The sequence below is a fragment of the Myxine glutinosa genome, chromosome 7 (assembly GCF_964187855.1).
Source record: "Myxine glutinosa chromosome 7, kmMyxGlut1.1, whole genome shotgun sequence".
NCBI lineage: Eukaryota > Metazoa > Chordata > Myxini > Myxiniformes > Myxinidae > Myxine > Myxine glutinosa.
This window is the reverse complement of record NC_136267.1, coordinates 173139984-173153743: the sequence shown is the minus strand read 5'-3', so window position 1 is coordinate 173153743 and position 13760 is coordinate 173139984. Positions and strand designations below refer to the sequence as shown.

At 46.4% G+C, this 13760-nt stretch overlaps 1 protein-coding gene across 2 annotated transcripts; it reads left to right on the top strand.

Moving 5' to 3' along the window:
* Nucleotides 1-403: 403 nt before the first annotated feature.
* Nucleotides 404-10415, top strand: LOC137418472 (ADP-ribosylation factor-like protein 4A). Of its 2 annotated transcripts, XM_068104538.2 has the most exons (3): nt 425-527; nt 9046-9271; nt 9699-10415. In XM_068104538.2, the coding sequence occupies exon 3, from the start codon at nt 9707-9709 to the stop codon at nt 10322-10324; it is 618 nt and encodes a 205-aa protein (XP_067960639.1). In that variant the 5' UTR covers nt 425-527; nt 9046-9271; nt 9699-9706; the 3' UTR covers nt 10325-10415. The 2 variants fall into 2 exon arrangements, with proteins under 2 accessions (XP_067960638.1, XP_067960639.1); XM_068104537.2 differs by lacking the exon at nt 9046-9271 and having other exon boundaries at nt 404-527.
* Nucleotides 10416-13760: the final 3345 nt, after the last annotated feature.

Sequence of the window (13760 nt, the reverse complement as noted above, 5' to 3'; positions counted from 1 at the left end):
ATCAACTCAGAATCATGAAAAACCCTTATTTGACCCCTCATAAGTTACTTAAGGGCCGATTAAAAAAAATAAAAATTCTCGAAAATAATTTTTCGGTACCCGAATTCAACAGCTTTTTTTCTGGGTTTCCCACGGGAGTTGACCTTCAACATTTTAACACATGTTATTACACACCTTTACAAACATATTGGTGAAGAAATTTTTTGGTAACAATTTAGTTAACAGATTTTCATATGTTTCCCTTACTAAGATTAGAAAGCAATGGAACAAAGTAAAATGTTTGGAGGAATAACGAGTAAGTCGACGGATGAAAGGTCACGTGCACGGTGTGATGAGAAACGGGTGGTTGAGGGTGTGGGCGTGGCTGAAGGGATTTTGACGCGGTGGGCGTGGCTGTGGGCGGGGCACCGTAAAAGCCGCGTTCCGAGGATGCGTCGTCGGTTTGAGGCCTTGCTCGTGGGAACGCGCGAAGGATCCACGCAGGACGGAATGCCGCGGCCGTGGAAGATCGATAAGTGAAGCTCAAGGTGAGCTATGCTTACCTGGTTTCACTTTGTATTTGCTGTCCTTGATTGTGGGTTTAATTTGCTTGCCTAATCTTGTGGGTTTTTTTTTTTCAAAAAAACGAACTGTTTGTAACACCTGAGATGTATGTAAATCGACCTCACCTGGGTGTGCTGCGCAAACTGATGTGCCACCTGGGATTATTAATTTATTATTATCTATCCAATCCCTACGGACCAATGATTGAGTCGATAGGTTTAAAATGCGGCCATTGTTTGTTATATCCACGTACGATGCATCCAGCGTGGAATGATGGACAAATCGAAAAAGCCAATAGTTTATCGACTCAGGATCGATGAGGTCGGTTGGGCCGCCATGCCCGTCTCACATCCACATTGCGCAGGTGGGTTCAGGTGTGGTTACGGAAGAGCCTCCCATTAGGTATTCTGCACAACCTGCTCCTATCGAACCAGCATATAAATGTTTAAATTAATTTTAGCTTAATTAATGTTTTGCCGAGTTTTTAAAATGTCAGAGATGGATATAGATGGTCATTGTGTTTTTAAAGAGAATTGACTTGAATACGATAAAAGTATAAATGTTTCTCTGTTTCGTGTAATCTCCACTTTTTTTCATTACATGAACAGTTAGACTAATGTACACAAAGGGATTACTTTAAATGCTCTGGGAGTGACGAGTGGGATCTGCTGCCTGCATCATAATCACTCGATTTACTAACTCACCTCCCCTCCCTAATACTAACTCCCCTCCTCCTCAAATCACCCGATCTAACTAACCCCCCCCCCACCCCCCTCAAATCACCTAATCTGCTAACTAACCCCCCCCCCCCTCCCCTCAAAATTTTTTTTTTAATGTATACAGAGTCGAGGCTCGTGAAAGAGCTAACATTTATCAAACAAACAAATCAAACAAACAAGTAAACAAAGTATATTAAAATGGGAGCGGTCGACAAGATGGGGAGAGAAGGGGAGGAAGCACACAAACACAACATTTGAGGGCAGGGACCTCAAGGACCTCATTTGAGGGCAGATGTGTGGGAGGCAGAGGGCCTGGGGGGGAGGCAGGATAGGTATAAAATGCAAGGACACCAAGGACTTCCAGGAAAGAAGACAAAAGTCACCTCAAAAAAGTGGATTTGGGGTGAAATTAGCGGGGGTAGAAAAGATCAAGGTTTTGGATTGGGGAAGATAAGAGATGGTGGTGAACAGCCGTTTTAAAGACCTGGAGGGAGGATTGGGATTGAAGAGAGTGAGAGAGTTTGTTCCAGAGGCGGGAGAAAAGAGAAATGAAGGAGTGAAGGTGAGCAGAGAGTCTTGATTTTGGCAGTTTAACCATAAGAGGGTTGCAGGCAGATCTTGTGCGACCTGCAGGAATATTTGGGGGACAGAGCCCAGAGAGAGCTGGGGGAGCAAGGCCGGAGAGGAGTCAGTAGAAGACGGAAAGACCACCATCCTGCCTGCGGTGAGTAAGTGAAAGGCCCTCAGAGATAGCGTCATCGCGGGAGATTCCAATGATTCTGAACGCTTTGGTTTCAACAGCGTGAAGACGAGCTAGGTGTGAGGCAGGAGCACCAGCCCAGAGGGGAGAGCAGTATTCCATTGAGCTGTGGATGAAAGCCTTGTATGTGGTGAGGAGCTCAGGTGTGCCAAGGAAGGACTTCGCATGACGGAGGATGCCCAATCGGCGACTGGCTTTGGAGGCCAGCTTGGAAATGTGGTTTTCCCAGGAAAGATCATGGCAGATAGCGAGACCCAAAAGCTTGAGTGACAGAACTTCTTGGAGAGGATTATTCAGAAAGTAGATGGGAGGGTTGTCCAGTCGGTCTTTTCGGAGAGACATCGTAAGAGTGTGAGATTTGTCAGGATTGAAAGACATGTTCCATTTGTTTGACCAGTCTGTGATTTTGTCCAGGTCTGCAGAGAGTGAGGAGGCTGCAGACTGCCGATCTGAGGGATGAGGAATGGAGCGGCAGAGAGTGGAGTCGTCAGCAAAGAGATAGAGAGGATTTTCAAGAGAGTCAGAGAGATCATTGATGAAGACCAGAAAAAGCACAGGGCCCAGAACACTGCCTTGGGGAACTCCAGCTTGAACAGGAAGAGGAGATAAGAGAAACCCATTCAGGGCCACACGTTGACTATGACGAGAGAGGAAGTCCGCCAGCCATGCATGGAGATTTCCATGGATACCAAAGGAGGAGAGTTTGGTGAGCAGAGCGGGGTGCCAGACCGTATCGAAGGCACGTGATATGTCGAGGGAGACAGCTCTAATTTCCTGTTTGGCATTGAGGACCTCCATCCATTGTTGACAGCAGAAGCACCCAATCCCAAAACAAAAACCCATTCAAAACAAAAACCCAAAACAAAATCCCAAAACAGCAGAAACACCCAGAAGCAAAAAGCAAGAAGCACCCAATCAGCAGAAGCACCCCAAATCACCCAATCTGCTAACTAACTCCCCTCCCCCCCCCCCCCCGTGAAATCGCCCAATCTGCTAACTAACCCACCCCCTCCTCAAATCACCCAATCTGCTAACTCACACCCTCCCCCCCCCCCATATGATCCGACCTGCTAACTCACCCCTCCCTCCCCCCCCCCCCATATCACCCAATCTACTAACTAACCACCCCCCCATGTCACCCAATTTATTAACTCCCCACCCCTTCCCTCCCCCCCCATGTCTCCCAATTTATTAACTCCCCACCCATTCCCCCCCCCCCCCCAATCACCCAATCTGCTAACTAACTCCCTACCCCCCCCCCCCCCATGACCCAAACTGCTAACCCCCCCCCCCCATATCACCCGAACTGCTAATTCACACACACTCCCCCCCCATATCACCCAATCGACTAACTCTTCCCCCCCCCCCCCCCATATGACCCAAACTGCTAACTCACCCCCACCCCATATCACCTGAACTGCTAACTCACCCCCACCCCATATCACCCGAACTGCTAACTAACCCCCCCCCCCCTCCCCTCAAAATTTTTTTTTTAATGTATACAGAGTCGAGGCTCGTGAAAGAGCTAACATTTATCAAACAAACAAATCAAACAAACAAGTAAACAAAGTATATTAAAATGGGAGCGGTCGACAAGATGGGGAGAGAAGGGGAGGAAGCACACAAACACAACATTTGAGGGCAGGGACCTCAAGGACCTCATTTGAGGGCAGATGTGTGGGAGGCAGAGGGCCTGGGGGGGAGGCAGGATAGGTATAAAATGCAAGGACACCAAGGACTTCCAGGAAAGAAGACAAAAGTCACCTCAAAAAAGTGGATTTGGGGTGAAATTAGCGGGGGTAGAAAAGATCAAGGTTTTGGATTGGGGAAGATAAGAGATGGTGGTGAACAGCCGTTTTAAAGACCTGGAGGGAGGATTGGGATTGAAGAGAGTGAGAGAGTTTGTTCCAGAGGCGGGAGAAAAGAGAAATGAAGGAGTGAAGGTGAGCAGAGAGTCTTGATTTTGGCAGTTTAACCATAAGAGGGTTGCAGGCAGATCTTGTGCGACCTGCAGGAATATTTGGGGGACAGAGCCCAGAGAGAGCTGGGGGAGCAAGGCCGGAGAGGAGTCAGTAGAAGACGGAAAGACCACCATCCTGCCTGCGGTGAGTAAGTGAAAGGCCCTCAGAGATAGCGTCATCGCGGGAGATTCCAATGATTCTGAACGCTTTGGTTTCAACAGCGTGAAGACGAGCTAGGTGTGAGGCAGGAGCACCAGCCCAGAGGGGAGAGCAGTATTCCATTGAGCTGTGGATGAAAGCCTTGTATGTGGTGAGGAGCTCAGGTGTGCCAAGGAAGGACTTCGCATGACGGAGGATGCCCAATCGGCGACTGGCTTTGGAGGCCAGCTTGGAAATGTGGTTTTCCCAGGAAAGATCATGGCAGATAGCGAGACCCAAAAGCTTGAGTGACAGAACTTCTTGGAGAGGATTATTCAGAAAGTAGATGGGAGGGTTGTCCAGTCGGTCTTTTCGGAGAGACATCGTAAGAGTGTGAGATTTGTCAGGATTGAAAGACATGTTCCATTTGTTTGACCAGTCTGTGATTTTGTCCAGGTCTGCAGAGAGTGAGGAGGCTGCAGACTGCCGATCTGAGGGATGAGGAATGGAGCGGCAGAGAGTGGAGTCGTCAGCAAAGAGATAGAGAGGATTTTCAAGAGAGTCAGAGAGATCATTGATGAAGACCAGAAAAAGCACAGGGCCCAGAACACTGCCTTGGGGAACTCCAGCTTGAACAGGAAGAGGAGATAAGAGAAACCCATTCAGGGCCACACGTTGACTATGACGAGAGAGGAAGTCCGCCAGCCATGCATGGAGATTTCCATGGATACCAAAGGAGGAGAGTTTGGTGAGCAGAGCGGGGTGCCAGACCGTATCGAAGGCACGTGATATGTCGAGGGAGACAGCTCTAATTTCCTGTTTGGCATTGAGGACCTCCATCCATTGTTGACAGCAGAAGCACCCAATCCCAAAACAAAAACCCATTCAAAACAAAAACCCAAAACAAAATCCCAAAACAGCAGAAACACCCAGAAGCAAAAAGCAAGAAGCACCCAATCAGCAGAAGCACCCCAAATCACCCAATCTGCTAACTAACTCCCCTCCCCCCCCCCCCCCGTGAAATCGCCCAATCTGCTAACTAACCCACCCCCTCCTCAAATCACCCAATCTGCTAACTCACACCCTCCCCCCCCCCCCATATGATCCGACCTGCTAACTCACCCCTCCCTCCCCCCCCCCCCCATATCACCCAATCTACTAACTAACCACCCCCCCATGTCACCCAATTTATTAACTCCCCACCCCTTCCCTCCCCCCCCATGTCTCCCAATTTATTAACTCCCCACCCATTCCCCCCCCCCCCCCAATCACCCAATCTGCTAACTAACTCCCTACCCCCCCCCCATGACCCAAACTGCTAACCCCCCCCCCCCCATATCACCCGAACTGCTAATTCACACACACTCCCCCCCCATATCACCCAATCGACTAACTCTTCCCCCCCCCCCCCCCCATATGACCCAAACTGCTAACTCACCCCCACCCCATATCACCTGAACTGCTAACTCACCCCCACCCCATATCACCCGAACTGCTAATTCACCCCCCCCCTCCCCATGTCACCCAATCTACTAACGCACCACCACCCTATATCACCCGAACTGCTAATTCACCCCCCCCCCCATATCACCCAATCTACTAACTACCCCCCCCCCCCCACACCCCCCATCAGTCACTCAATTTATTAACTCCCCACCCCTTCCATGGTCACCGGATTTATGAACTCTCCTCCCTCCATATCACCTAATTTACGGACTCAACCCCCCCCACCCCCCCAACCTCCTCGTATCACCCAATGTGTATTAACTCCCCCCGCCATATCATCCTATTTGATAACTTCCCCCTCCCCCACCATCAACCAATTTTCCAATACTCCCCACCCCTCCTGCATTTCTGAACTTCCCACGTATAACATTTGCAAGAGAAGGCTGCCCCCCCCCCCCTTCTTGCCTTTTAAAAATCTGGATCCACTCCCTGCATCCTGTTATTAGTTTATTATCTTTATTCCAAAGATTATTTGACATATTTTATTAGGAACTTGTAACTTGATCAAATGCTGGCAAGATGAGGGAATGACGTCACTGTTGCCATACATGGTACCATTGAACATGTCCAGGTGTGCAGCGAAAGGTGACTAATGTGCAGCCAGATTAAGTTGCCCTTTTCATCCTTCCGTCACTTACTGTTCATTATGCAATGTGCACCTGTTCTGGATGTGGATTCAATTTTGAATCCCCAGCCGTGCCCACAACGCATCCCCGAGTTGCTCCTCCACAACTTTTATTCCTCGGGTGGGAGACGATGTAAAAATAAATGGAGTATGTCTCATTTCCAAATAGCAATGCTATAATTGAAGACTGCCGCAGGCCGCGGTGGAATTGAGCGCAAAGACTCTGCAGATCGAACACAGCGTCAAGTTGTACAGTCTCGTAATCATGCAGTTGCCATGGTTACTATGTCATTTTTCTACTGTAATAAAACACCGCTGTTAGTGGGAGGGAGAAGATTGTGCGACTCGAATAAACATCGCGTCACTTGTACGTGCGTACATTTTGATAGGGGCAATGGCCTTGCCTTGTTTACTTCCAAATAATCCAGTCACTCCCATTGGTTCTGTAGTCCTATTGTGGAGGCGATCTGCTCGTAGCGTTGCCATGGATGCACTGTGATCTATCATAACAAATGAATTAGCATGACAATTTTGCAGGAAAGGCCTTTTTTTTTCTCTTTTTTTTTTGTATACAAGATCGAGGCTCATGTAAGAGCTAACGTCAATCACAAAAAAAGGGACACATACAACATATGATAAAGGGAGCGGGAGACAAAATGGGGAGAGAGAGGGAAGCACACATGTACAACAGCAGCGAACAGGGACAGCGGAAGATCTGTGGGGATGGGAGGGCTTGTGGGGGGGGGGGGGGGGGTGGGAGAGGTGTAAAACACATGGACACTGTAAGGACTTCCAGCAAATAAGTTCATATTTCCAAAAAAGTGGATCTGGGATGAATTAACGGGGGTAGAAGAGATCAAGGTTTTGTATGGGGGAAGATAAGAGATGGTGGTGAACAGCTGTTTTCAAGACCTGGAGGGAGGAGTGGGATTGAAGAGAGTGAGGGAGTTTGTTCCAGAGGCGGGAGAAAAGGGGAATGAAGGAGTGAAGGTGAGCAGAGAGCCTAGACTTTGGCAGTTTAACCATAAGAGGGTTGCTGGCAGATCTTGTGCGACCTGTAGGAATATTGGGCGGACAGAGCCCAGAGAGAGCTGGGGGAGCAAGGCCGGAGAGGAGTCTGTAGAAGACAGAAAGACCACCAACCTGCCTGTGGTGAGGGAGTGAAAGGCCCTCGGAGTTGGCTTCATCGCGGGAGATTCCAATGATTCTGAAACTGGTAAATAACAGAGGGAAGTACCCCTGCTCGGAAAGGAGACTTGCTAATTAGTAATTGGCCATTCTTACAATCCTCTGTGGTGATAAATGGGCATATATTGCACAACATGTGCTCCGTGTTGATGTGGAGGCCAAATAAGATTACCTTTTGGTTTCTGTGCCATCACATTGCATCGACTTGATAATAAGCCAGTGTGACGGGCCTTGTGTGCACCTGTGACGTCAGCACAACTCGTCTCTGAACATCGCCGCTCCTCACCTTTCATTATAATTCACCAGGCGGTTGAGAAAAAAAATGAAACAAAAATTGACAATAATGATTCCTCATCATTTAAAGACCAAGCTCCCTGGAGTTGATGCAGTATCTTGTTTTCATTCTCGATCTCTATCTACAACTTCACCTTCTTTGCTTTGCAGACTTGTCTGTGCTCGGCGAATCTACATCGGGGAACTGTGGATCCAAAGAAGTGACAAAGGCCTCTTGGGTCAAATTGTCTCTTCCTTATCTAAGTAGCCATTCAGGATTGCTGTCCACATGGATGTCAGGTCTACGTCTCGGCAAGGGTGGCTAGAAAGGGGGAAAAAAAAAATCCTCGTCATGTTTCCTAGTGTCGGGCTCGTGCGGGCTCGGAGAAGGTTTCCTACCCTTTCCTTCAAATTTATGAAGATTATGTTAAAAACCATGCCATCACCGTTTTCAGCCAAACCATAACCGTTTTCAATTTTCAGCCAATATTTTTGAGAATCATTGGAATCTCCCGCGATGAAGCTAACTCTGAGGGCCTTTAACTCACTCACCGCAGGCAGGTTGGTGGTCTTTCTGTCTTCTACCGACTCCTCTCCGGCCTTGCTCTCCCTGCTCTCTCTCTGTGCTCTGTCTCCCAAATATTCCTACAGGTCGCACAATATCTGCCAACAACCCTCTTCTGGTGAAACTGCCAAAATCAAGACTCTCTGCTCACCTTCTCCTTAATTCCTCTTTTCTCCCGCCCCTGGAACAAACTCCCTCACTCTCTTCAATCCCACTCCTCCCTCCAGGTCTTTAAAACAGCTGCTCACGACCATCTCTTATCTTCCCCCATCCAAAACCTTGATCTCTTCTACCCATGTTAATTCACCCCAGATCCACTTTCTTTTGAAATCCCGACTTCTTTGTTTCCTGAAAGTCCTAGCAGTGTCCATGTGTTTTATACCTTTCCCACCCACCCTCCCATGCCTCCTCCCCCCAAGCCCTCTCCCTCCCACAGATCTCCCGATGTCCCTGTTCTCTGCTGTTGTAGTTGTGTGCCTCCCTCTCTCTCCCCATATTGTCTCCCGCTCCCTTTATTGTATGTTTTGTGTGTCCGTTTGTTTATTTTTGTGATTGATGTCAGCTCTTACACGAGCCTCGATCTTGAATCCAAAAAAAACAAAAAAAAACTTTTTTTTCACCGCACTAGGCTCTAAGTTCAACTCAAAAATCGCATGACATTACTTGCAATAATAATCTTACGTGAGTAAGTCATGTACTTGCAATGCAATTCTTATAAGCGAGCTTATCTGAGCACCTGATGTGTAAATGCTTTTACATCATCTCAGACGGACTCGTCGCCCATCCGGGCTCGTTCGGCTTGCACGGTATCGCTGCGCTATAAACGGACCTGCTGCCGTCTTCCTCCCAAATAAATCCGTTGCACAATACTGTGCATTCCATCGTTTCTTGCACGGAATCGGATATGGCTTGCGAAAAAGTATTTGAACTCCGTCACGTGGCCTCTGTTGCTATGGAAACGAGCTAAGGACTTTCCATCCTCGATCATCCCAGGTAAGCTCTTCTAGCCATGGTCCGTCCCTACTGCCAGCTTTTCGAAGGGGTTGTAGATCAGCGCGAGTTTCAGTCATTTCATTCACAGTGGTTTGTTGAAAGGTCTGAAGGTTCCATAAACTGTTTGTTTGAAATATATTGTAATCGGCCTTGATGGCAATTTTTTTTTTCTCTCAAATGTTTAACTAGTTCCACAAGCTAATCACAGTCCGATGTTATTTATGGTTTAAATGAAAGGTTTGTCGAAACCTTTTAGCACCATCCGTTTTGGTATTGATGGTGCTGCCACCTTAGTTATCCTATGAGATTTCTGGGAAGCTGCTGAAATGAGTTTTGCCGCATTTATTTATTTTTAACTCTATGGAAGCGATAATTTTTGTGCATTGAACAAGTTTGACTGTTTGGGCCTTTCTTTTCAATCCTACAGCCTGGAAGATGGGAAACTGTTTCGCCGGTGAGCTGGGGCCTGCCTTGTCCAGCCTATCACGCTTCCACCGACTGCACGTTGCTATATTCGGCTTGGACTTTGCCGGTAAGACCTCGCTGCTCTACCGCCTCAAGCTGGGCGAGAACGTGCGCACTTTGCCGACTGTCGGCTTCAACACCGAGCGTCTGCAGTTACAACTGACTCCTTCACGTCAGTGCGTCCCCTTCCATTTCTGGGACGTCGGTGGGCAGGATAAACTGCGGCCGCTGTGGCGTTCTTATGCACGGGGAGCGGACGCCCTGATTTTCGTCGTGGACTCTGCGGATCCCGAGCGTTTTGAGGAGGCCCGTGCCGAGCTTCTCCGTGTGGTCCGGTTGCCCCGGGCTCAGGAAGTACCCCTGCTCGTATTTGCCAATAAGCAAGATTTACCTCAGTCGGTAGGAGCCGTTAAACTTGAGAAAATTTTGGGATTGTCTGAATTTGGCACGGGAATGGCTTGGCATATGCAGGCCGTCAGTGCCGACACCGGCCGAGGTCTGCACGAGGGCCTGGCAAGGCTGCACGAAATGATCATGAAGCGGAGGAAAGGTGCTCGAAGGCAACGCCGAAAATGGTTTCCATGCTGAACTGCAGGAAATTTGCTTTTAAATTTGATTACAAGTGCGATTCTATCCCCTTCGACGTAATAAAGCTGCGAGTTGTGGCGTTCTACTTCAACATTTGTCTTTTGTTGCCTTGTACACGAGTGTGATCACGTTGAAGAAACAAAAACAACCCACTTTCATCCAGTGGAGAATCGTCCATGGTGTGGCAGTAAACTCGGCCATAAAAAATTCCATCCGGAACGGGCCAGCAGGTCCCAACCCCACGAGTTGTGCAAATTAAATACGCTGCCTCAGCTCCAATAAGATTGTGCACTAATGAGTGTTTGCTGATTGGATTTTTTTTTTTTTTTAATGATCAAAAATAACAGATGGAAATGTAATAATTGAGGGGGCAACGAGATGCAAGTGATATGGACCCGATGGCCTCTTTTACATCCATACTTGAAGCTCGTATCAACAATTCCCTTTTATTGTCGCATCCTGTATTTTCAGAATATAAATAAATGAGCAAGGTCATTCTTGATGACCTCAGGTTAAAAAAAAAAAAAAAAAAAAAAAAAAAATATATATATATATATACACACACACACGATGCATTGTATATTTGTTTATGCAGAATGATTTTGTTAAATGGATTTGAAAAGCTTTTCCTGGTTAAGCCTAATGCTGATATGTAAAAGGTGGCAGTTTGTATTAAACACAAAGAGCTACTATGTGCTTCATCCGTCCGAGTTGATCTCCCCTCGTTGGGTCGGCCAAGCAAGGATTTGGGCCCAAGTTTCATGGAAACTGGCTGGCCAAGCCTGACGTTTGACGAGAGGTGGTAGGAATCTGTTTCTGGTTCCAGCCATGACTTGCCTACTGCGAAAAGACGCCGTGGGATCTTTAGCGCCCACCAATGAATGACCAGTGCTGGCAGACTGGACCTCCGGCTTAGCATCCTGCCGACAAAGCACGAGGATGACAGTTTGTAGCTGGGTCGAGATTCCAAACCCCAATATGGATGGCTTAGGCATGTGTGTGCGTGTGCGCGTCTACCTCTTGGTTATTTTACAAGCCCTAGGGAGAGATGGGGGTTGAAGGTGAAACAAAATGTCCTTTAATAAATTTTTTTGAAAGAAATTTTCTAATTTGCATTCATCACAAAGCACAAGTTGGGGGTGGGGTGGGAGGCAAAAAAAGAAATATATGTACTGGTACATGGAACAGTAACTTTTTCAGAGTAACAAATGAACATTGTGACGTTTTCCGGTGTTTTGTTCTTGAAACCTGCTGAACCAACACTTGGTGAGGCCTTCCCAGCAATGTGAGCCAAATGCATCTGTTGAAGGATATTTTCTCCGTTTCTGCTTTTGTTTGCTTTTGCTGGGACTTTGGAATCCAACCGCCCAGCTTCCTTCAGGGAACATGAACGGGATACATTGTGCTGTGAAGAATGGCATACGCTGCGTCGCCGTTGCACTAGAATAATGAACAAAGAAATTTAAAGTTGCATTAACACTTCAAGAATGCATCTGTCATTGAAACTTTGCCCTCGCCGTGCATGCCTGTAAATGGTTGCCCTTGCATGTTGGCAATCGGCAAGATCCTCTGTATCGTTTTAAAATCCATTTTGATGGAGACTCGAGACCTGCATTTAACCAGCACTTGTTTTGTACGTAGTTATTGGTTTGGATAATAATCTAGATAGACACCCAGCCATGGAAATAAATAACAATTTTAAAAATGAAGAATTGTACCTCGATCTGAGAGTCGTTCAAATGATATCTATAATGAGCTTTTTATAGCTTCCTGTTCAGTCATTTTATCTTCAATAAATGCATTTTCTTGAAATGTTTGCAGTTTGACTTTAAGGTTTATTGACGTTCTCGGAGACGTGTGTGAGTCTTGCATTGAGAATTTTTTTTTTTTTTTTTTTTTTTTGGTATGAATGGAATGTTGGTTGTCGGGTCATGTGTTGCATTGAGGTTTTCAATTACAAATTGCCAGTAAAATCCACTTTGTCACGTCAAGCTTGCTTTGTTAGAGACGATCGAAGCTTTTGAGTAAGAACGTCTATTTTGTCTAAGGAGCCAAATAATGGAGTTTATTAATAATTTGGAGATTGAGATGTGAATATCTCACCCTATCTGCATACATAATAAATAGATGATGCTCAAATTAATTACTACTTGGTGAGGCCTTCCCAGCAATGTGAGCCATATGCATCTGTTGAAGGATATTTTCTCTGTTTCTGCATTTGTTTGTTTTTGCTGGGAGTTTGGAATCCAATGTGAAATTGCAGTGACATTACTACTATCGTAAAATTACGACATCAAGTGTAATTACTACTACATTTAGAAACGTTGAAAGAATGCAGCTAGACTATTGTATAATTAGAATTTACTGGAACAAGTCGGTTTTATTTTTACAACAAATGCTTTGAATTGTTGCTGCCAGCTAGACTTTTTTTCTTCTTCTTCTTCTTTTTTTGACCGAGTTTGCCAATCCTTTCTCTCCACCCAATAAATTATTCCCCCCCCCCCCCCTCCTCCTCCCTTCCCTCCTTTGTTTATGGATGTATATCTTAAGTACAGCTGCAAATGTTTCACTTACAGTGCAAGTTGACGCATTTCCTGAAGCTGGTCTGCATGTAGATTCCATTTTTGGCTGTACTTGCCAAGGCCAAATGACAATGTAATAATTGAATGAGTCGTACTTGCCAAGGCTGTACCATTTTTGGCTGTACTTGCCAAATGACATGAGTTTATGCTGATGGTGCACCCTTGGCTTTCGAAGTTGCTGTTTGTGTGCAAGAGCAGCTGTGATGTTCAGTTTTGGATTAACGTGTTTTGCTCACTATATATATATATATATATATTAGAAATAAAAATAATATTAAAATTATATATATATAGGAGCATACTGCTGGATCAGCACGTCGCTGCATCCTTGGACGACTCCTCAGCACCATCCGACACACCACTGTGTGTGCTCCGGAATAAGGTGTTTTTACAGCGGCCGGAATACAAATCCTGCCACCAACCTCTTTCAGAGAGGACCCAGTACTCTGGTACTCATTCATGAATGGGATTCGAACTCAGGACCTTGGGATCCCAAGCCCGCCACCCTAACCATTAGGCCAACACCAGGTATGACAAGCTCACAATAGCAAGAAGGCAACAGCACAATCATAAACCCTGTTATAGTAATGTTATCTGCACTGTGGTACCAACCTATGGTTTTGTTTTTTCCATGCTCTGTACTTTTTAAAGGCCGAGCACCAAGCAAGGAAGCAGAAGTACCATTCTCATTGTTTGGTTTGACTCCACTGACCTTCCAGTCTCTGAGCGGACACTCAACGTCATGTCATCGAGTCTAGTTGTTGTTTAATAATAACATGCGTCATGTTGCTTTCACACGAAATAAAATCTCCAGATTCAAATCTGCCTGTGTTGTTGGTTATGTCCATATGTGG

Excerpts from the sequence above, each read along its gene's own strand:
- LOC137418472 (XM_068104537.2), top strand. The coding sequence starts at position 9,707 with ATGGGAAACTGTTTCGCCGGTGAGCTGGGGCCTGCCTTGTCCAGCCTA.